At 44.4% G+C, this 22,219-nt stretch overlaps 1 protein-coding gene across 5 annotated transcripts in view; it reads right to left on the bottom strand.

The window, feature by feature from the left end:
• The window catches only part of CILK1 (ciliogenesis associated kinase 1), a 51,956-nt gene that overhangs the window by 5,024 nt on the left and 24,713 nt on the right, over positions 1-22,219 (bottom strand). For 4 of the 5 annotated variants that reach the window (XM_036870511.1, XM_036870509.1, XM_036870512.1 and 1 more), the window contains 9 exons: positions 20,817-20,938; positions 19,730-19,809; positions 13,206-13,338; positions 11,763-11,934; positions 9,498-9,665; positions 6,942-7,253; positions 5,384-5,574; positions 5,122-5,270; positions 2,920-3,048 (listed from right to left, as the gene is read on the bottom strand). In XM_036870511.1, the coding sequence (XP_036726406.1) occupies positions 2,920-3,048; positions 5,122-5,270; positions 5,384-5,574; positions 6,942-7,253; positions 9,498-9,665; positions 11,763-11,934; positions 13,206-13,338; positions 19,730-19,809; positions 20,817-20,938 (1,456 nt within the window). Of the gene's footprint in view, positions 1-2,919; positions 3,049-3,180; positions 5,271-5,383; positions 5,575-6,941; positions 7,254-9,497; positions 9,666-11,762; positions 11,935-13,205; positions 13,339-19,729; positions 19,810-20,816; positions 20,939-22,219 lie in introns of those variants that run through there. The other variant, XR_005021982.1, reaches the window with a different exon arrangement.

The following is a 22,219-nucleotide window of genomic DNA, read 5'->3' as shown; positions in this document are numbered from 1 at the left end:
CATGTCAGTATATACAAATTCCAGAGTATGGTTAAACCATAACTCATTTAACCATTCTCTTATTGATCAGCATACAGGTTATGTTAATTACTTAGCCATTATAAGTAATTCTATGCTAAGTATTCTTGTCCAGAACCAGAAAATTAATCATTATTAAAATATATTAAATATGTTCACTTTTTATGTCATTTCTGTCTTGAGAGAGTTTTAAGGGCAGAAACTGGGTGCTACTCATCTTACTGTTCCAGGCGGTTCATGGAAAGCCTTACATATAGCAAGTAATCAATACGTATCGGATGGGTGAATGCGTATCTATAATGAGCCTTAGTATTAAGACTTCAAGGTGCACATGGAGTAATGAAGAATGTTATACAAACGGAAGTTATATCCATTCGGAAGAGTTCATGAGGGGGAGAGTTGCTCTCTGTCTTCACAACACAGAGCATTCTTGGCAACTGCTCAAGGCAGAGTGGGAAAAAGGGTCTGGAGCTCGAGGAGCTGTGTTGGTCAGCTGGAGCACATTTTGCAATTTTGGTGACTAGATAGATAAGAAGAAAAATGGGAAGAGAATTTGAACAAGGAAATCACAGAAGGAAAAAAACGTAGAGTCAGTAAACACAAGAGAAGATGATCAACCCTCATTAGTCAACGGGGCATGCGGGTTGAAGCCACAGTAAGATGCCATTGCACACCCTCAGATGAGCACCCGTTTACAATCTCAACAGTACCAAGAGGCATCAAGGGCAGAGCACAACTCCCACACCCTGCTGGACAGCAGCTGGGCAAAACCTGTGAAGTCGAAGATGAGCACAGCCTTTAAGCTAACGTGTTTACGTCATACCCAGAAACCTCACACGTGCACACCACCTATGGGGGGCATCAATGTTCACTCCGGCGCTCTAACTGTGAAAAATGTCAACAACTTACATGTTGGTCAAGAAGAGAAGGAATGAATAAATTATGTTCTACGTGTCCATCAACAGACGAATGGATAAAGAAGACGTGGTATAGATATACAATGGAATACTACTCAGCCATAAAAAAGAACAAAATTTTGCCATTTGCAGCAATATGGATGGACTTGGAGATCATTATACTAAGTGAAATAAGTCAGATAAAGACAAATACTGTATGATATAACTTATACGTGGAATCTAAAAAATATTAACAAAGAAACGAAATTGCGTTATTTGTAGTGAGGTGGATGGACTTAGAGTCTGTCATACAGAGTGAATAAGTCAGAAAGAGAAAAACAAATACCATAGGCTAACACATATATATGGAATTAAAAAAAAAACCCGGTTATGAAGAACCTAGGGGCAGGACAGTAATAAAGACGCAGACGTAGAGAATGGACTTGAGGACATGCGGAGGGGGAAGGGTAAGCTGGGATGAAGTGAGAGAGTGGCATGGACATATATACACTGCCAAATGTAAAATAGATAGCTAGTGGGAAGCAGCCGCATAGCACAGGGAGAGCAGCTCAGTGCTTTGTGACCACCTAGAGGGGTGGGATAGGGAGGGTGGGAGGGAGACGCAAGAGGGAGGAGATATGGGGATATATGTATATGTATAGCTGATTCACTTTGTTATATAGCAGAAACTAACACACCATTGTAAAGCAATTATACTCCAATAAAGATGTTTTTAAAAAAATATTAACAAACTAATGACTGTAACAAAAAAAAAAGCAGACAGATATAGAGAACTAGTGGTTGCCAGTGAGGAGAGGGAAGGGAGGAGGGGCAGTATAGGGGTAGGAGATTAAGAGGTACAAATTGTTAGGTATAAAATAAGCTACAAAGGATATATTGTACAGCGCGGGTGATATAGCCAATATTTTATAATAACTATAAGTGGAACATAACCTTTAAAGATTGTGAATCACTCTAGCGCACACCTGTAACTTACATAATATTGACCAGCAGCTATACTTGAATTAAAAAAATTATATTCTAGTACAAATAATAAATCGTGGTATCATACACTTATATATATTGTATATGTAATACTATATATGCTGTGATATATATTCTATGGATGTATAATTGCTGCATATGTAATTATTAAAATGAGTGGAGATCCAGGATTATATGCATATAAATTTTAAAACATGCAAAACCATACTAGGTATTTCTTGTATACTAAAAACAAAGCATGGAAATAATAAACACCCAACTCAGGCAGAGTGGGGCTCGGGGGGAAGGAGAGGAAAAGAGGAAAAGAGGAAGGGAGGAAAGGTAAGGCCCTGGGCTTTGTGTGTGTTTGCAGAGTCTGACTTTATAAGCTGGGTGGTGGGTACGTGGGTGTGGATATATTCTCTCTTTCCTTTTTGTATTCCTTAAAATACATGAACATGCAATGGACAAAGGCAGGGAGAAGAGAAGCCCAGATGTTTACTTGGCATGTGGAAGGGGAAGCAGCCCACAGCAGGGGAAGCTGTTTACTGGGCACGGGGTGTGTCTGCCTGGAGGACTTCTGAAATTCATCCGTCTATTATAAAAAGAGTAGGCAGGGGCTTCCAAACCGTCCACCTTCCAACCAGAAGGGGTTCTGATGCCCTGGGCTAAGGCTGGGCCATCAGACAGAAGGGAGAAGCCAGAGCAAGGCAGACCCAGTGAAGTGTGACACTGGAGGTCGCCCGCCACAGAGCAGGGCCTCAGAATCCAGACTCGTAAGACTGTTTCTCCCTCGCACCAGGGAAGACTGCTCTCGTCCCCTGCTACTCTTGATGGCAGAGCCCGAGGGAGCTGGCGGAATCCCCAAGGCCTGCTGCCAGGTGAGAGAGAGCAGCACGGGCCTGGAAAAGAGGCCCAGGCTTTTCACGCCAGAGAGGCCCTCGTGGTTCCACAGCTTGTCACCCTGCCACATCCAGAGAATCTGCTTCTTATCATTTAGGGGTTAATCATCATTACTCACCTGAATTTATTTTGCTGATCACTGATACCATCCCTGAAGATTTTCCAGACAAACCAGAACTAGACCATGGATTAGATGGAATAAAATCCTTTCCTGGATTCGGGAGTATGCCGTTTCTTATATTTATTCCTAATAGGGAAGAAATGTTTTTCAAATGCAAAATTTATATTTAATCTTGCATCACATGTCAGAGATGAAACAAATGCAGAATCCAATTTGTCAAAGACTTCCTGTGTTTCAACAATCAAAGCAAAAACTGACCATGATGATGTCATCGGACAGGTGGCAGAGGAAAGATGCCATCTTCGGGGTGAGTGTGCTGTCTCACTGGTGGGTGGCCTGACAAACTTCAACTTCTACCCACAGATCTGTCCACGTCTGATGTCTTGACCACCTGGTGCAGTCCTGGGCTTCAGTGTCCCTTGGCCTTCCTACTCGTCCGCCTTCGCAGACCACTGCCTTTCTGTCAGCTGCCCAAGTTCTTCTCTGTCCCTCCACACCCCCAAGCCCAGCTCTGCAGCCCTCGGCTCTCCTCCTGAATTCTGAGATTACATCCTCTCAACCTGACATGGACTATCGGAGGTGACTCTGAGTGACTCATTGTCTGAACCAATGACCCTCCCTGACTCCCTCACGCCCAAGGCTGCCTTGACCTCAATTGCAAGACAAACCACTGCCCCCTGGACCACTCACTTCCCACTCCTATCAGGCCTTGCAGCTAGCTTTCAGAACAGAAAAACTCAATTCATCCTTTACCCTTCTTCGTCCCCTAGAGCCAAAAAGAAATAACTCTCTCTGCCTGTGCCCACTGCAGCTGGAGCCTTTGCCCCCCCATACCCTGTCATCTGGGAAGTGTCAGGCCAGTCTCCTAAGGCCACAGTGCCAAGCCTGATGAGGTCTGGCAGTATTTAGGAGGCCTGTTCCCAATCAAGAGTGGGGAACCAGTGCATCAGCAGGGCCTCCACTCCCCGCCCTAGGTCTCCACCCTGGGTCTGAGCACCACTGCCCCCACCTGGACAACAGCGACAGCTTGTGGGCCCCTCACCCATGCAGCACGCAGATGTTAATAAAAGCATGTCACTCCTCCAGCTACGACCCTCCAAGAGCTTCCAGTTGCTCATGAAATAAAATCCAAATTTCTTATAAGACCCCCAAAGATGCCTCACGCGTCTAACACCTCATTCTCTCTGACGGGGCTCGGGCCATGCTGGCCTCTCACCAGCCAAGCCCTTTCCTGCCTGCAGGCCTCTGTACTGGCTGTTCCCTCCGCTCAGCACGTCCCTGCACGTGGAGTTCCTTCCCAATCGCTGGGGCCCAGCTCGGAGTCACTTGCTCAGAGAGGCCTTCCCCGACCACTCTGTCTTAAGTACTGCCTCCGCCCCCATTTCATCCCCCTTAACGCCAGTTGTCACCACCTGTGGTTATGGTGTGTCCATTTATTTAGGGTCTGTCTCCCACCACTAGAAAATACGAGGGTGAGGATACTGTCTACAGGCTGCTGGCTAAAGTCGCTGCATAGCCTGTGATGTGAATGGAGGCCCTAGAGGTGGGCAGCCTGGTGGCCCCTCTTGGCTATTGTGTCCACCAGATTCTCAGTGCCCAGCACGGGACGATGCGTAATACAGATTTACTGATGGAATGAATTTGTGAATGAACGGTTGGCTAACACTGTACACTTAGAATACAGAGAATGCGGAGTGAGGTCTGGGCACCCTCCAACTACAATGTTTTCACTTAACCCCTGTGGTATAGCCACATGGGGTGACTAAGCTCCCATCTGCTTTCCTGAGAAGACACACAGGGCTGGCAGTTTCTGGAGAGACCTCGGGCAAGCTTCCTGGTTCTTCCTGGTCACTCCTTCCCTGGGGACTGGACCCGGTTTCCTCTACCAAATTTCTCATCTTAGGCAACTACAGAAGATAAGAATGTGAAGCCTGGGAATTCCCTGACGGTCCAGTGGTTAGGACTCCGCACTTCCACTGGTCAGGGAACTAAGATCCCGCATGCCATGCGGCCAAAAAAAAAAAGAAAGATAGAAAGAATGTGAAGCCTGGGCTTCAGCTAATATTTCTATGGTGGTCCCACCAGTTTGGAAGAGAAGCCCCAAGCACTTGCCATCCAAAACAGGATCTTTGTGAACGCGTGATTCCAGGGACACGATTTCTTATCAGTGATCAGAGCAAAGGCAGGAATGTTTATTACCAGGCAGGTACCGGGAGTGCCTCAGGTAGTGCTGCTTGGCCGCAGACCTCAAGGTGGGCGTGTCACACCGGGGACAGGATGTCTGGGTTGGGGCACTATTTCCGGTGCCCACGGGCTCTGAGGGTTTCAGGTCCAGAACACTCTCAAATCTGAGTGGGGAGAAGATGGTTTCGGTCAGCACGAGCTGGGCAGCTCACCGGACGTAAAGATGACCTCACAGACCCCAGGTGCAGTCCGTGCACAGCCAGGAGCCCACACTTGCCTGCACAGAGTCTCATCGCTCTGTCTCTTCTTGTTTTTCAGGTCAATCCTGGTGAACGATGGGCTGAAATCCGAGTCATCTAAGTCCGCCCAGTCATCAGAATCCTTTGCTGACCTGGAAACGAGACCCCACCTTCTCCTACTCTTTGGCTTGATCTCACCATTTTTGTGCTCCAGGCCAGTGAGAATTTTCTGTGTATACAAGGAGAGGGGGGGAAAAAAGCAATACTTGGCATTAACGGAGCTCACCCACGAGTAATCCCCATTCTGAACTTTCTCGATTATGTAAAGGAGGGTTCTGGGGCGTTTCCCTCCCCAATATGCACTGTTTATTGGAAAGGACAATGGTGCAAAACACAGTCCCAGACCTGTGTCACTCATCCTGCACAGATTACATCAGTTTTCATTCAGTGGGGACGCTAAGCTGTGTAAGAGAAGGATTTAAAAAAAGAAATTTAAGGTACTTCTCACATATGAGGAAAGTGGCTGGATTCTCAAACAGGGCTCATCTCTGAAAGAGTTAGTGTGATTGACACTGTCCTAAATAGAATGTAAGAGAATATAGCTAAAGTGTCAGTCACCTGCTCTTTTATAGAAAACAATGCAATTAATGCCTTCTTTGCCTTCTCAGTAGACCTGGATCCTATTTAACTACGGAATTAGCTACAATAAGAAATTTCCAAGCACACACTGCTGCTGCAGGGGGGCGGGGGTAAAGTCGACAATCTGGAGACACCACCCCTGTAACCTCACACTGTCCTAGTCGGGAGCCAGCACTCACTGCGTGAATGCTAGTCGACAGATAAAGTATTACTTTTGCATAAAGGTGTTAGAAGATCACTCTCAGACAGCACTATAAGGCTGATGGAAACCAGACTCCCGTGTCAGATTATTATCTTATTGACTAACACTCACTGTTTCCTTTTGAACGGCAAGAGGAGAAGAAAGAGCTGGGCTCAACCAACAGCCTGGCATTACCAGCATCGACTGATGGCACTGATAGGAATAATGATCTACAAATATTAGTGGGGCACTTGATGATTTTCAAAACATCTTCACAAGCAGCAGGACCTTTGATCCCCATGAACAGCCCTGTCTGGTGGGCAAGATAGGCATTAGGATCCTCCTTTTCCAGATGAGGACACTGAGGCCACAGGGATTGATAATAACGATAACTAGCGCTCTCGTTATCCACCCCTGTTTCCCAGATGCGGAAGTGAGGAGCAGAGAGGCCAGGTACCCTGCACAGGGTCATGAAGCCATGAAACAGCAGAGCCGAGATGTGAGACCCTAGAGACCTGGGGCCACGTCCAGCCTTCGGCCACCACCCCACGGCCAGGCCCCCAGGCGTGGCATTGTAATTCACAGGCAGAGGCAGAACTTGAATTTAGACCTTTAACTCCAAAGCCAAGGCTCTTTTCACAATTCCATGATATTGCAAAGACAGATCTATTATAATTAGGCCTTATCTGCTGAAAAAGAAAATATTTCGCTCAGTAAGTAGGGTCAGAAGAGGAACAGGCCAGACACAGGGCTCTCAAGCGAATCTTCCAGCTTACTGCCTGGGGATGCTTGGTGTGGAGGGATGGCAAGAGCAAAGGGCTTGGCTTGTCCTCTGGAAGGTGATCCGTCCTGGAAGCCTCGGCTTTGTAGGGGTACATGAGATGCTGAGGGGGCTGGCTGGCTTGATGCTGTCTCAAAGAAATGCGCGTGTGTGGCTTGGTTGGGGGCTGGGCAGGAGGGACCGGCTTTATGTGAGGCGGTGGGGCTGCCTTTTCCAGACCGTCCTTCTGTGGTTTTCCTGAATCTTGAAGGCTCTGTGTGGTGCTGCCCAGGGGGTGCCCAACCTGGAAGTAAGGATATCGAAGCGCCTGGAACGACACATAAGGCTGTTTTAGGAGAAGAAACTGGCCAGGAAGGTTGACCCCATTCAGGGTTGCTGGCTAGATTTCAGGAAGCCGGTTTACTACAGTTGCTTAGCCCAAACCAATTATAAAACAGCATCCTGAATCTGTAACACCCTTTGTGAATTTCCTTATCTAAAATAGTGTAAAATATACGGACTGGTTGCCACACTCAAATTATTTGGGTAAAGCACCCAGGTTCACTGCTATGCCCTTTGCTACTTCTGCCAATATCCTGGCTTTGTAACTTATTTGCTGTGTGTCTTAAATATAACATTGCACCATTCTAAGCCCATTTCTTCATTCCATAGAAAGAAAAAAAATAAAATGGAGAGAGCCAAATATAATGATCCAGGAGGACTCTGAAAAATCAAATATAAAATAAGCAGTTACAGATAAACAACAGGGATTTACTGTATAGCACAGGGAACTATCTCCAATATCTTGTAATAATCTGTAATGGAAAAGAAATGTATATAAAACTATCACTTTGCTGTACACCTGAAATTAACGCAATATTGTAAATCAACTATACTGCAATTAAAAAATATAAAATAAGCAGGTGCATCTGCTTTAACACCAGAAATGCCAAGAGTGTAATGCACGCTACAGTTAAACCTTGCCCATCAAGATAATCACGCTTTCTGGATCGCCGAGGGATAAATCTTAAAGTGCTGGGTTTGCAATTCTTTCTGAAATATCCCCTAGTCTTTTTGAGTGGAAGTCATTGAATACAACATAACCTTTCTCGATGAATCTGGGACATAGCTATAAACATCTGTAATGATAATAAGTGTAGATACAGAGGCAAATAACGTGGATACTCCCATAGTGGTCCTGGACCCTGATATCTAACTCGGAAAGTCTTCTCTGTAAGTCCCAGGTATTTTTGCAAGTCTCAACTGACTTGGGGGTATTTTTAGCTTTTCTGATACTATTCTTAAAAGTACACATTCCTCTCTTGGTTCCTTGGTTCCTTACAGAATCTTTTTCTTTTCATCTCTAAAAAACTTTTCATCTGTAAAAAACTGGGTTCATCAGAAAGCTTCCTTCCTGCCCTGAAACCATTTGTGAATTTCATCACCAGAAGCGCATTTCTGAGCGCTCTCCAACCTTCTTGAGCCATCCAGGGTCTTGGCTGTTTCTTCTTTGAGCCACTGGACAGCTGCTTTTCTCCCACTCCTTAATCCCCCCAGCCATCAGCTCTCAGCTCTCACAAATTCTAACATCACGTCAGCCCTGTCTTCAAGTGCCTCTATCACTTTCACTCAGCCAAATCACTGACTCTGATTAGAACTGGTTACCTTCTTGATTCTCTGAGCAGTGGGGTTATCAATGAGACAAGCTGAGAAGGGGCCAGGGTACAACTACCACAAAGAGAGGCTGGCAGGAGGCCTGGCGGTGTTTGAAGCCCATGGCACTGCATGTCTCTTTTGGGTGCACTTTATAATCTAAGTTAAAGTGGCCTTGGGGGAGGGCGGATTGGGAAAACAGGAGGTATGGAATCAGGTGTGTCATCCACGTGACAGAACTGCCATTGACAGTACACTATCTGTACTAGCTACTGGTGGAGTTATTAAGGCAAATCACTTAAGCTTTCTTTTTTTTTGCAAATCACTTAAACTTTCTGAGATTCAGTTTTCTCATTTATAGAATGAAAACAGTAACACCTATCTCATGGAGCCTTCACGGCGTTAAAATCACATAAAAACACACTAAAGCATGTGCAAACTATAAAGTGCTATAAAATGCTAATTACATTTATTATCCTAGCTCTCTCTCTGTCATCTGTAAAATGAGTGATTTGGATCTCACAAGATATTTTCACTTTGAAACTGCCTTTCAACAACCAGTACTGCCTTATAAACAAACTGCTACATCATCTTAACTCATAGAGAATATATTGGAAAACATCTGCCAAAGACAGGTAGATATATGTTTATTTTCATTTCCACGTATATGGTGATCTATGACGTGAATTGTATGGCAATTTTCAAAACAACTAAATTGTTTAAACCTTAACTACTTTAGACACAGGCAGTTTCAAACTATTTTAAGTTCTTCTACCTTATATAGTTCACCATTAGTGGTATTCAATACCAGTTTTCACACATAATACCTAATAAAATACTTCCCATGAGATTTATAGGAATTATTCACAGTTAGACATGAACTTCGAGAGAAACGCATCAGAAGAAAATGGAAGGAAACCTGACTAGCTGTTGGCCGTTTCTTGGGATCCCACTGCAGCATGTCTCTCAGGAGGTGAACTGCTTCACTGCTGGCATTTGGAATCAGGGTCTTCAAGTTATTGGGCACACAGTGGGGCCAGCGGAAGTTCATCGCACTTGACAGTTGGTAGCCTTCAGGCCAGTCAGTCTGAAAGAAGGAAAAGGTAGAAAATCTTGCTCAGCCAATCGCTGTGATCGGACTTTATATTCTGGCACGTATGACATGTCACTACCACGTCCATACTAACTATGGTGGTGGTGGCACTGTGGGTACTGAAATGCAGGAAGATTCTAACAGAGAGACACAAAGAAAAGGAAGGCTGGGGAACAGTGGGAAAGACACTGCATTTGCCACCAACTTTTTTTTTTTTTTTTTGGCTGAATCGCGTGGCTTGCAGGATCTTAGTTCCCTGACCAGGGATTGAACTTGGGCCACGGCAGTGAAAGGGCCAAGTCCTAACCACTGGACCGCCAGGGAACTCCCCACACCAACTTATTTTATAACTTTAACACAAGACAGTTCACCTCTTGAGATTTGGGGGCTGAACCAAATTAGTATTTTCCCAATTGCGTTCCATGAGACACAGGTTTTAGAAACTGCTAATGAGATTTTTTTTGGGGGGAAAATAAAACAAAACACCTTGTTCTTGGTCAGATAAACTTGTGAAAGCCTACATATGACTATATCCCCATCTTGATGAGTCAAAGTACAAACGCTTAGAAACCCAGCAGTCAGGAGAGCTATTAGTCTCAAGTCCTCCACTTTTTCATGTGTCAGACCTACGGGGCACTCAGCGCTGGAGTGAATGACGGAAGATGCTGAGCAATCAGTCTTTAAGATCCCTGTTAGTTCCAACAAACTCCTGTTTTATAAGACACATTCTGACGTAATTGCTTTTTATTTTTTTAAAGTGAAGTGGCAGAATATATAGCTTGTATCATTCATTCACTTAGATAGTTACTGAGGGCCTCCTATGTACTTAATGTTGTTGGGTATCCAAAAAATAATCCAATAGAAATCCCGCCCTTAAAGATATTACGGTCCGAAAGAGAAAATAAGACATTTATTTTAAAAACACAGTAACACAAAATAAAAAGTAACAAAGGTCACAAGAGAGGTAGAGATACAGTCATCCAGAGGAGGGAGAGATTCCAGCAGGAGAGTCTGGAAATCTTGAAGAGGTGGCATTAATGATTCCTTCAGATAATTTAAAAAAAAATTTTGAGGGTCTGGTTTGTACCAGCAATGGTGCTAGGATGTATAAAATAAATGCAAAGAAACACAAGACAAATCCGTTCCCTGAGTGAGCTTATGGTCCAGGAAACAGATTATGTACACAGATGATATTAATAACACAGAAGACAGTTGAAGATGAAGAGATTAGAGGAATAGGGAGGAGAAAGATTACGAGGGTCTTGGAAGAAGAGTGGGATTGGGGCACATGAGACATGCACTTGGCAGAAGCGGGAGATTCTAGAGCACAGAGCCAGGAGGGGTGCAAGTGGTGGGTAAGGAATGAGAGTTAGGGGGCTGGGCAGTAGATATTTTTAGGAGGGGAGGACAGTACCAGAGCTGTTCTTTAGGGGGATAAATCTGTCCACAGACTGGAAGAAATTCTGGAGGGAAAAGACTTGAAGGCAGAAAGACTGGGGAGGTGCCCCCCTCCCCAAACACAGGCAGGGCTTCAGTCTGAGATACTGGGTGGAGATAGCAGGATCTATGGGCCAACTGCTGGGATAAGGGGAAAGGGGAGCAAGGGAGAGAGGAAGAAGGTAAAACTGAAACTCAGCCTCAAGGCTGGGCTCTGGGATGTGATGGGACCACAGGCAGAAGTGGGGAATGAGCGAAAGAGGCTGGTTGGGGGCAAAACAAAAAGCAGTCTGGGTCAGACGTGCTGAGTTGGAGGTGAGGGTGAGGATGTCAGGGAAAAAATCCCGGAGAAAGATGTAAATTTGTGACCAGAGTTATAAAGGAAAGGGGGAGGGCTACACATCACATTAGGAGACTTCTGCACGGGTAAGAGTTGTAGCCACGAGAACGCAGAAGCTCTGCAAGGGAGCGGAGAGGACGTGGGCGGAAAAGCAGAGGAAGCCAGGAAGTCTTCCACTGCAGGGTAGGAGGAGGGCGTGGAGGACTACCCAGGGCGAGGAAGATCCAGAACGAGCCGGTGCTGCCCAGGGTGGGGGGGCAGGGAACACAGGAAGCTGCAGCTTTGTCCCACAGGCCTTTGTCCCACATCATTACCTTTTTGGGTGTCCCCAGCACTTGGCAGATTTTGAAGATTGTGTCGATCTCACTGGCCCCGGGGAAGAGTGGCCGGAGGGTGTACACCTCTGCCATGATGCAGCCCACGGCCCAGATGTCGATGGGGGAGCTGTAGCTTGTGGACCGCAGGAGCACCTCCGGGGCCCGGTACCTGCAAGACCAAGGAGAAGCTAGTTCCACACCCGCCGGTCGGAAGCAAACTAAATACACAATCGGCTCCGCAGAGCGTTTCTGCATTTCTGTTTTCTGTCTAGTTCAGGGCGGTGCATGGACTCATCAGGCAACAGCTGTGGCTGCAGTGTAAAGCTGGGCTCCTCTGCTTCACAGGGTTTTCTGTGGAGCATTTCTTGACAGGCCTCTGCTCTATAGCATTTTCGAGGAATACAGACAGTGAGAGAGAACAGGAAAAGAGCGAGTGAGAGAGGAGGGAAAAGGAGCGAGAGAGAATATAGAACTAGTGGTCTGTAGGCTCTTCTTGGTCATGGCCAACTGTTTAAATCAAATTCTTAGGGCCTGAAAGTTTTAATAACACCAACTGGCTGATTTTCAGACAGGTCTTTGGAGAATCTTTTACACAACTCTTTTAGGAAAAGGTCTTCTGGAAGTTCTATATACAGAATATTATTTAGATTATGGAAAAGCACAAGGGACTTCCTTGTTAAAAAATTTTTTTATTGAAGTATAGTTGATTTACAGTGTTGTGTTAGTTTCTGTTGTACTGCAAAGTGATTCAGATACATATATTCTTTTTCAGATTCTTTTCCATTATAGTTTATTACAAGATATTGAATATAGTTCCCTGTTCCCTGTTGGACTTCCTTCTAAAATTGTTTACAACACAAGCTTTTTTTTTTAAAAATAAATTTATTTATTTTTATTTTATTTATTTTTGATTGCGTTGGGTCTTTGTTACCACACACGGGTTTTCTCTAGTTGCGGTGAGCAGGGGCTACTCTTTGTTGTGGTGCGTGGGCGTCTCACTGCAGTGGCCTCTCTTGTTGAGGAGCATGGGCTCTAGGTGTGCGGGCTTCAGTAGTTGTGGCTCAGGGCTCTAGAGCACAGGCTCAGTAGTTGTGGCGCATGGGCTTAGTTGCTCCACGGCATGTGGGATCTTCCCGGATCAGTGCTCAAACCCGTGTCCCCTGCACTGGCAGGCAGATTCTTAACCACTGTGCCACCAGGGCAGCCCCTATAATACAAGCTTTTAAGCTTGTACAATGCCAACATTCCTACACATATGTGTTTCAAATGGTGCTCTTAGTGGAAAATTAGTATTTGTGACAATAATATTATCCTCAGTATAATCGCATGGTCTTTAAATGGTCTTTAGAAATAAGAAATGCAAACATTAATATTATCCTCAGTATAATGGTGTATTTTTAAAGAAGTGCAATTAAATCCTTTGAGGAAGATGGTACTCACCATCTGGTAGATACATAGTCTGTGTATGGAGGTCTTGATCGGATTTCTCGGGCCAATCCAAAGTCTGCAATTTTCACGAGTTCGGGTCCCATACAGAGGAGGTTCTCCGGCTTTAAGTCCCGATGGAAGAAGCCTGCAGCGGTGGTGGAGAAGGAATTCAGAGGCAAGATCGTGTCTGCGTTACTCTTTGCAGCTGCATTGCTCTTTTCATGACAGTGATAGTCTGGTATGACACTGAAGGCTCTACATTCATCCCAATGATAATGCAGACCCCTTTGGACCATTCATTTCCCTTTGACAAATTCAAAAATGTCAAATCATTCAAAAGTTGATCTTCATAATTTTTTTCCAAGAGAGCAAACTTCTTTTAAAATATCAAAACTCCATTATGGGCTGAGATAACTTGGCAAACAGAAATTGTCACTCCAAGAAAAAAATATCATGCCTACCCTGCCCCAGTCAGCCAGAAAGAATTTGAGATTAAAACCATTTCAAAAGACAAGTCTTATGGCTACTGAGAGTTTACATCACAGCAAAAACACAATCACATTTTTTGTTTAAGAAACAAGGGATTTATGAATATGACCTACTCGTATCTGAGATTCTGGTGTGTGTTGCAACAAATGTTTAAATGTCAAATACTGATTACTTTGCCCAGTAGAGAAGCACAGGGGTACACCTGTAATTCACACTGTGAAAGGCAGAGATAACTCATTGAATGGGAAGCCTGTCTCAGCTACCGCAGGGCTTTGGGGGTACATGTAGGAGAGACTCAAACACCCACTGATCAGCATCACATGCCTCTGAAGACCCCAAACCTTCCTCTTGCAGAGAGTATCACTGACAGACATCATTCTACCTGAGTCTAAATCTCAATGGGTCATCAAAACCGGAAATACAACCGTGTCAATGCTGCTGATGGGGTTACTGGTTACCTGCTACCATTACCAATGTTGTGAGGTTGGATTCTAAGTAGCACATTTACGGGAGGAAGTAAGAGCTGTCACTGAAGATGTCGACTGTTCCTCAACCACCTCTGTGCCGATGTGCTCAAGTCTGCATCTCTAACATGCCTGCTGCATCCTCTCCAGACCTGTGTCTCTGATGGGACAGCAGCTGATGTCACTGTCACCCTTGCATTGACCTGTCCCAAACCACTCTTCTCCTCTCCCAAATTCTCTCTCCTTCTTGAACGTTTGATATGATATCCAGGTAGCTTATAGTTATGCTGCATCCATCTGTCCCCAGACAGGAACGGAGCTGTGTCACATTTTCCGTCAAAATACCTCCTATCTGTCCTTTCTGCCCTTTCTCTGACTTAAAATTGTGTAAATACGCAAGCAGTTATGAGAATGGGATCTTTTGCCAGTGCATCCAGCAAGGCTCCTCTGGCCCCTAAAACATATGCCCTGTGAGACCGATGGTCTCTCTTTCTAAACACTCAGAGCATCAAAAGCATGAAAAAAAGAGATGGCAGACATCATTTTCTTACCGAACAGATGGGAAAAGTGAGTCATGGGGGTGGCGGGGGATGAATTAGTCACAGTCCTACCAAGAAATGTGTCAGAGCTCTTGTATTATCCGGCTCTGTTCTGTCCCTGTCGATCCAGACAGCAAAATCTTGATTTGCGGTGCTGGTCCTCTCAAGTCCAGATTCACCCTGTTTCTCTTCTTAGACTCCCTCTTTCTCCTCTAGTTGGGCTAAACTGTTGTTTCCAAACTTAAGTGGCATTTCTCCGATAATGAAATGTCCTCCACCCCCAGGCCCCACTGCAACTCCCCCGCCACCACCTATAACACCCACTCAACAAACCTGCATCTTCTCCCTGTTCAGTTCATCCTCTCACATCAACTATACTTAGATACAAGCATCATTCTTGGACTCCAGACCTGGTACCTTGCTTCCACCCGGGTCACGCTCCAGTACACACTGACCACCTCCTCCCATCGGTCAAGATTTATCCTTTCCCTGCTAACTCATCTTTAATCCTACTTCCACAGAGAACATGGGCACTAATGAAATGAGGAGAGAGAAGGTTCTGGTTCCCCATTTATCCCTCTAAGCAGCTTTCCTTTCTACAGATCATACTTCAGGCCCAAAATAAACTTTCAGAGGGAAAATGGCTAGGAAGAAAGTTTAACTGCAAACAGACTCTTTAAAAATGACTGATGAAAACTGTATCTGTCAGTTGACATATGTTATCTGTTATACTGTATTCGAGGATAAGCCTTTATAACTAGGAAGCATTTGTGAATATGTCTGTAGAATATCTGGCCCTGTGTTCTTTTCATTACTGAATAATAGCAATAACTATTATCAGCCTTATACCCAGGAGTTCTATTCCTTGGTAATTAAAGGTATAAGACCCTCTTGTCATGTACCTTTACTTTTCATCTCTATTTTAACAAAGCATCACGATTTTATCACTATGAGAGGCAACGCTGCATAGTGGTTAAGTGTGTAGACCGATCAGGTTGCCTGATTTCAAATCTGGCTGGAAAATCACTTAACCTCTCTGTGCTTCACTTTCCTCCTCTGTAAAATGGGGGAATACCAGCATCTACCTCATGGGGTTGTTTTGCAGGATTCAACGTGTTAATATTTGTAGAGCTTTTAGTGCAGTGCTTGGCATATCTGCACCTTGCAAGAGCTTGTCACTGTTAGTAGTACGAATCCTCTCATTTTATCTTCCCCACAACCTGGCAAGGGGGACAAGCAGACACGGTTCCATTTGCTGCAGATAAGAATTAAGGCTCGAAAGGCCAGTGATGTGCCACGCCCCCCGCCCCGCCCGTGAGGAGGTGGCACTAAGTTCTGATCTGACTCCTGGCTGGGTATGTGTTCTGCTGATGTGTGCACTCGGGCTTGTAACAATGAGCCCACGTCTCCCTCTGAGCTTCTGATTCACAGTGGAAACGCTTATTGCTGGGTTATTCACAGATCATGCAACAGCAAAGTGCTGTTAACACAGAATCTTCCTGTTCGAAACTGTTTGGCTTTCAGAACACAGGAACAGACCTTCAATTTAATTTCAGGGTACACCATGCCAGTCGAATAACAGAGGGATTTTCTCTTTCATCCTGGCAGAAAATGCGCTGTGCTTCCTTTTTTTATTAACAACCCTTGGGCAAGAAAAACATCAAGCCACAAAGAAAGCTTTCTCCCCTTCACATTCTGTTCATGAGGAACCTGATAGGAATATATGGAAATAACCAGAGAATACTTAAACGTTATGAATTTCTGTAGCACACCTTCCTGCTAGGGAAGTTGTAATTTCACAGATATTACTGAATTTAAACCCACAGTGCTTTTATCAAGAAGGCCAGGAGGACAGCAACACACAGAAAGGCCAAGGGCTGACTCAAGGTCACGCACAGCAAGACAGTGGTGAAACAGGGTAGCAGAGAACCACCTCTTGGGGCCAAACATTGTCCTTTAAGCCACCTAAGGCATTCTGGATTTCCTGCATGGATATTTGTAAGGGCAGGGCAAGGATGAAACACAGTTTGCATTAATTATTTAATTCCTGCAAAGTATATATGCTTTGGCATTGCTCAATCAGCACCAAGCGGAGCTGAGTTTTCATTCCCTGTGGGGGGAAGTGGTCACTGACATGAACCATGGCCATGGCTACCACCTGCAGCTCTGTTCTCTGCTCCCAAAGGAGTCCACTCCCAGGGACAGAACGCACCTTCTCACAGTGAGAACCAGACAACAGGGAAGAGCCTGAAACTCACAAGACAAATCTGCAAAGTGCTTTTGATTATTTTTTTTCCGTGACTGGAGGAAAAGAACAACATAAAGCTCCAAAGTTAAGTCAACACCATATGAAAACCATTCAAAAGTTTTCAAAAATCATTTATCAATGAAAACAAGATAGAACCTGCAAAATGAATATCCATCCCACCTCCAATTACTATCACCACTTTCTTCACCTCTTGTTCTCTGTTCTCTGTGAGAAGAGACAGGTTTTTCTAGAGAAGTGTAGCAAATGGGCACAGATATTGGAGCTAATCTCCGCTCTACTGCTTTAATGCAGTGGGGCCTTTGGCAGGTCTTTAAACCTCTCTGAAGCTCAGTTTCCTCTTCTTTGAAAGGAATAGATACCATCTGTCCTCTCTACCTGAGAAACTGGCAAGGAAACAAATACGGTAACGGACGAAATGATATTAAGCTCAAACTAGAACTGGCACTTAGCTGGGGGAGAGTGTCCACAAGAATCTTGGGGAGAAGCATGGTGCTGGGGTTAGAAAAGCAAAGGAGGTCTGACCGTCCTAAACTGAGCTTTCCCTTCCACCATTTCTGAACACGATTGGAGTATGTAAGGTGTGCAAGGAAGTCTGACAGTGCAGAGTTTCAAAGAGGTGTTTTGACACAATAATTTAGGGATGCTAAATTACTGGATACGAATATGTACTGTGTGTGTGTGTGCATATATGTGCATTTGTGGGTATTTGGGGGAGAGTGTATGTGTAGGTGCACATGTGCATGTGTACACGCAGATGTGTGCGTGTGTATGCACAAGTATGGGTGCGTGTGTGTGTGTGCGCATCTGCGTTGATTTGATGGGGTTTGGTAGAGACCTGGATAAAAGGATACAAGTTCTTTCTGGCAACAACTATCTGAGTCTCACAAAAAGCAACGAAAAGGAAAGGAAGATAAAGCCAACACATATCAACTTTCTTATAGATCCACCATGCAGTTCCCAGTACTGAGCAAAGAGCCCCAGTAACTGAGACACTATGACGGGTCCCTATGTGAAAACTTCTGGTTGACCTTTCTCTTTGGAGAATCCCTTTGATTTCTCACCAATTCTTTTTCCTGGGCTCTCAAATCTAGTAAGTGCCCCTTCTCCTCCTATTTGTCCCTAAAGACACCATACCAGAAGTTTTCAGCGTTTTGCAAACTCATACTATCCCTTGGGAAATTCTTGTGGCAAAACTGCTCCTTCTACCCGTGTCAGTGGAATCAGAGATACCTTTTACTGAAAACTTTTTACTAGAATTGGTTCACGGGCTTGCATATCACTCTCGAATTATTCAGCACATGCCCGAGGCCTCCAAGAACTTGTACAGACAGCCTCTGTTTGTCTGTGTGTGTTTCGTTTGGCCTCTAAATGTGATGGCTGCTTAGGGGTCACAGAGCAGGCTGGGAAGGGTCCCAGACGTACCATGCAGCACAATGTCTTTTCCCCTCACTGCCAATTTGCGTCAAATCTGAACTGACTGTATCATCAAAGGGCTTCCGCCCAGTTTCCTCATTGGGTCATGAAACTCATTTGTTGGTGCAATATTTGCAATGGCAATGATACCCTTAGACTGGGAGGGAACAGATTTCTGCCCGTGCAAGATCAGCTTGCCATCTGTCTGTATGTCAAAGCCACCTCAAATGGCCTTCTGAGGGACTCCTGGCTCCCCTGGGGGACACGTCCATCCCGAGGCTCTGCGTTCATGAGAACTTATCAACCCAACCCAAGTTGGGTCTGTGGCCAGTTGGTAACCCAGACTAGTAATGCCTCAGGACTGGCTGGAAATATAACCCCAAATGCATTGCTACTCAATACTGTTCAGAAGCTCAGCGAAGAACAATAGTGATGGAGGACTTCCTGAAGGGTATATGACCATCCTTTCCTCCGGATGCCTTAAATCTCTCCCTGGACTCACCAGACCATCCCCAGAGTGAATCATACTGGGCCCCAGTAGGACCATTTTCTCTGATCAGGTGATGTAATTGGCCTGTATTGAGGAAGATGACCTGAAACTGTCCCATGTAACTTGTCACTGTGTTTACCATAAAGTCATGTTACATAAGGATCCATGAGAGAAACCTCTCTGGTATCAGTACCAAGAATAGTTCTGCTTCTCTTGGGCAACTGAACTGTTTCACCTCGGAGGAACCATGTAGGTTGTAGCTGGTCGTGTTTCACATTCTGCATATTGTCTGACAGCAAACTCAGGCTCACATCTGTAGCCTGCTTCTATTTAAGTAAAACTTGCTGACATGGATTTTGTCGATTAACCTCACCCCGGCTATGTCCATGCCTTGTTTTGCCTTTTTCTTTGCTTATTTTAAGTGTATTTTATTTTCCTGGGTTGCATAGATCTTGTTAGACCACTTTGCACCCTTTAGAACAAGCTGAAATTGAAATACATTAAAAAAATGAAAAGCCACAGCAAAGCAGTGTTAGTTAGTAGGTTAAACATCATATGTGAAGCTTCTATGAATTCTAATCGTAGGTTCCTGATTAATACACCAGTTAATGGTCAGGAATAACTCTTAGATCTGTAACTAACAAGCTTAGTGTTAAAGCCTAAAGAATAAGAACACACAGACATGATAAATAATGAGGGAAATTCAGAAATCAAGCTACAGAAGGTAATATATTCCAAAATCCACTGTCAGCCTCTCAACTCTTCAATTTTTTCTGGGAGTCAATTACAAAAGACACTGATGCTTCCTACATCTTCTACCTGATGACAGCCTTTCACTGCTATTCCAAAGCACAATACCCCAAATCACCTACCGTGTTTGTGAATAAATGCAAGTCCTTGCAATATCTGATACATGATATTTCTTATAGCAGATTCAGGAAACAACTTATTTCTGTATAGGGCAGAGGAAAAAAGGTTATAAATCTAGATTTATGAAATTTGTTAATGAAAACAAAGCCCCTGTTTTCATGTTCTTTTGGTTATACAGTAAGAATTTAAGAAAACACTTGCCGACATGCTAATTTGACTAGATCCTCTGATAATAAAGATCAAAGAAAAACAACTGCTCATCCATGTAAGACAGCATACCTTATAAGCACCAAATATATTCAGTTATGTTACAAAACAGAAACGATCAAACATTTAATAACAAACCAAAAAAAAAAAAAATTCCCTCCAATGTATCATATAAAAATCTCCTCTCTCCATAATATAATTAAAGCTTAAAATTTTTTGATGGGGAAAATCTGAGGTCTTTCACATGAAGAGCTTATGAGATGCAGTGGATAGTGACATTTTCCCCTGGCTGGGCAAACCACACAGCTTCTCTGCTGTTATTGACAATGGAAACGATATTTGTTCACTGAAATCACTCAGAAGGATGCTCTGAAGGGCATTCACCTGCCACCAGGAAAATGTGCCCAGGAGGTTCTACATAGTTCACTTTTCAAGTCCAAAATGACCATCACAGGTAAGTTTTTTTATTAGTTTCTTTGTCTTCCCAGCACGCGAGCCCTGTGCACTATAGTAAGAAAGGCACTGAAAGGAACCCGGAAGTTCCGATGGATGGCTCAGAATGAATGAAGCTGCTACACCCCTCACTTGTGGTCACTCTGCCCATACAGTCCTGGGGGAAGGAGAGCTGCAGAGTATCTGTTAAATCTCTGAGCCTGTTATAGGGTGAATAACCCATTAAGACATTCAAGACGGCTGCACTGAAAGCAGCTTCTCTGCCGTTATCACAGGGCCTCCAAAGCAGGAATGCAGGTGGGGCCCCACATCTCATGGGCAGCTTTAAACAGCCAAGGCCAAGCAGCATGACCACAATAAACAAAAGCAGAAAGAAAACACATCCACTGTGCAACATTTATTTCTAAGATCATGATGACCACGCTGTACCTTTCTTTAATGAGTTGGTAAAGATTTTCCTTCATGTACTCAAAGATAAAATAAAGATGATCATTTTCCCTGATAACTTCTTTTAATTTTACTACGTTGGCATGGTTGAGCTTCTTTAAAGACTGAAAGGTGAAGAAGAAAAACAAAAAATTAGAGCAAGTCTGTTGTTGAAAAAAGTTAATTCCACATATACTTAGGGAGAAACACCTAATTCTAGAATCACGGAGTGCCACAATTCATTTTTTACTGACAATATGTTAATAAATGGTATTTCTCTGAAGTTGGTATTAACTTTATGTAGAAAAACTATTACAATTAACTGACTAGGAGGTAAGAACTTGACCATAACTGGAACTTCTGGCTGCCCCCAGGACCAGGCAGTGGGCCAGGGCTATTTTAGGTGCACTCCCCTCCAGGTGATGGAATTCACGCCATGAGAGTGGCCAGAGGGGAATCCATTGAGGCTTTGATTGATCTGATACTGGAGAGGCAGCTGCTGGGAGCTGAGATCACCAGCCAGTAGTCTGCAGACACTCTGAACAGGAAATTGCTCAGATAGACAGAGGCTGGCAGCCTGATTCTCCCAACTTTCTTCTGACACATGTGTGCCCATGGGACGTATAGTGCTCCTTACAAGGTGAGTGTTAAAGGAGGAGAAGAAGGAGGGGAGAAGGAGGAGAAATCTCATTGGAAAGACCCTGAGGTGAGATGGGAGAGACACCTCTGCTTCCAAGAACAGCAAAGGCAAAAAAATCAAGCAGGGCATGAGGAACAGAGGGTGGCTCAGAAAACGGTAAGTGACCTGATTATTCCCCATGCGCATGTGTGGTTTTCCTCCTCCTGGAACACACACGTGAGTGCAGCCATGCGCGAGCTATTTTCTGTTTGCATCACTAGCTCTGTCCACAGTGAACAAATACACTTTCATATTGGTGAGCAGTAATCCAGTACATGTGTGACAGCCGCACACCCAACTGTGGGTTTGCTCACCAGGTGATCAGAATTTGATAGACCGTCTCCTTCAAGAATGCCTCAAGGGGTCACTGTGGCAGGGGGTTGAGCCCTTTAATTCAAAAAGCCTCTTCCTCATAGAGACGTGAGTCCGATTAATAAATTGTAAAGTCCTCTTTATCTTTTAATTTCCTTCAAAGGAACATTCCTTCTATAAAACAAACAGAATGTCTGAAGATGAAAGTGTTAACATGAGTGTCCAAATCTGGAAGGACACTCAGTAACAACGCACCCAAGGGATCAGAGCTGGGGAATGTGCAATATGACCGAGTTACTTCAAGCAGCTGGGAAGAGGGAGGAAATATGGCCAGTGAATGAGAACAAAATAAGACTCTTCTGGAACCTCTTCCCTGAAAGACAAGCTTTTGCCAAGTGCCTCTCTGGCAGGAAAT

Source organism: Balaenoptera musculus, chromosome 11 (genome assembly GCF_009873245.2).
Source record: "Balaenoptera musculus isolate JJ_BM4_2016_0621 chromosome 11, mBalMus1.pri.v3, whole genome shotgun sequence".
Taxonomy (NCBI): domain Eukaryota; kingdom Metazoa; phylum Chordata; class Mammalia; order Artiodactyla; family Balaenopteridae; genus Balaenoptera; species Balaenoptera musculus.
This window is presented reverse-complemented; position numbering and strand designations above follow the sequence as displayed.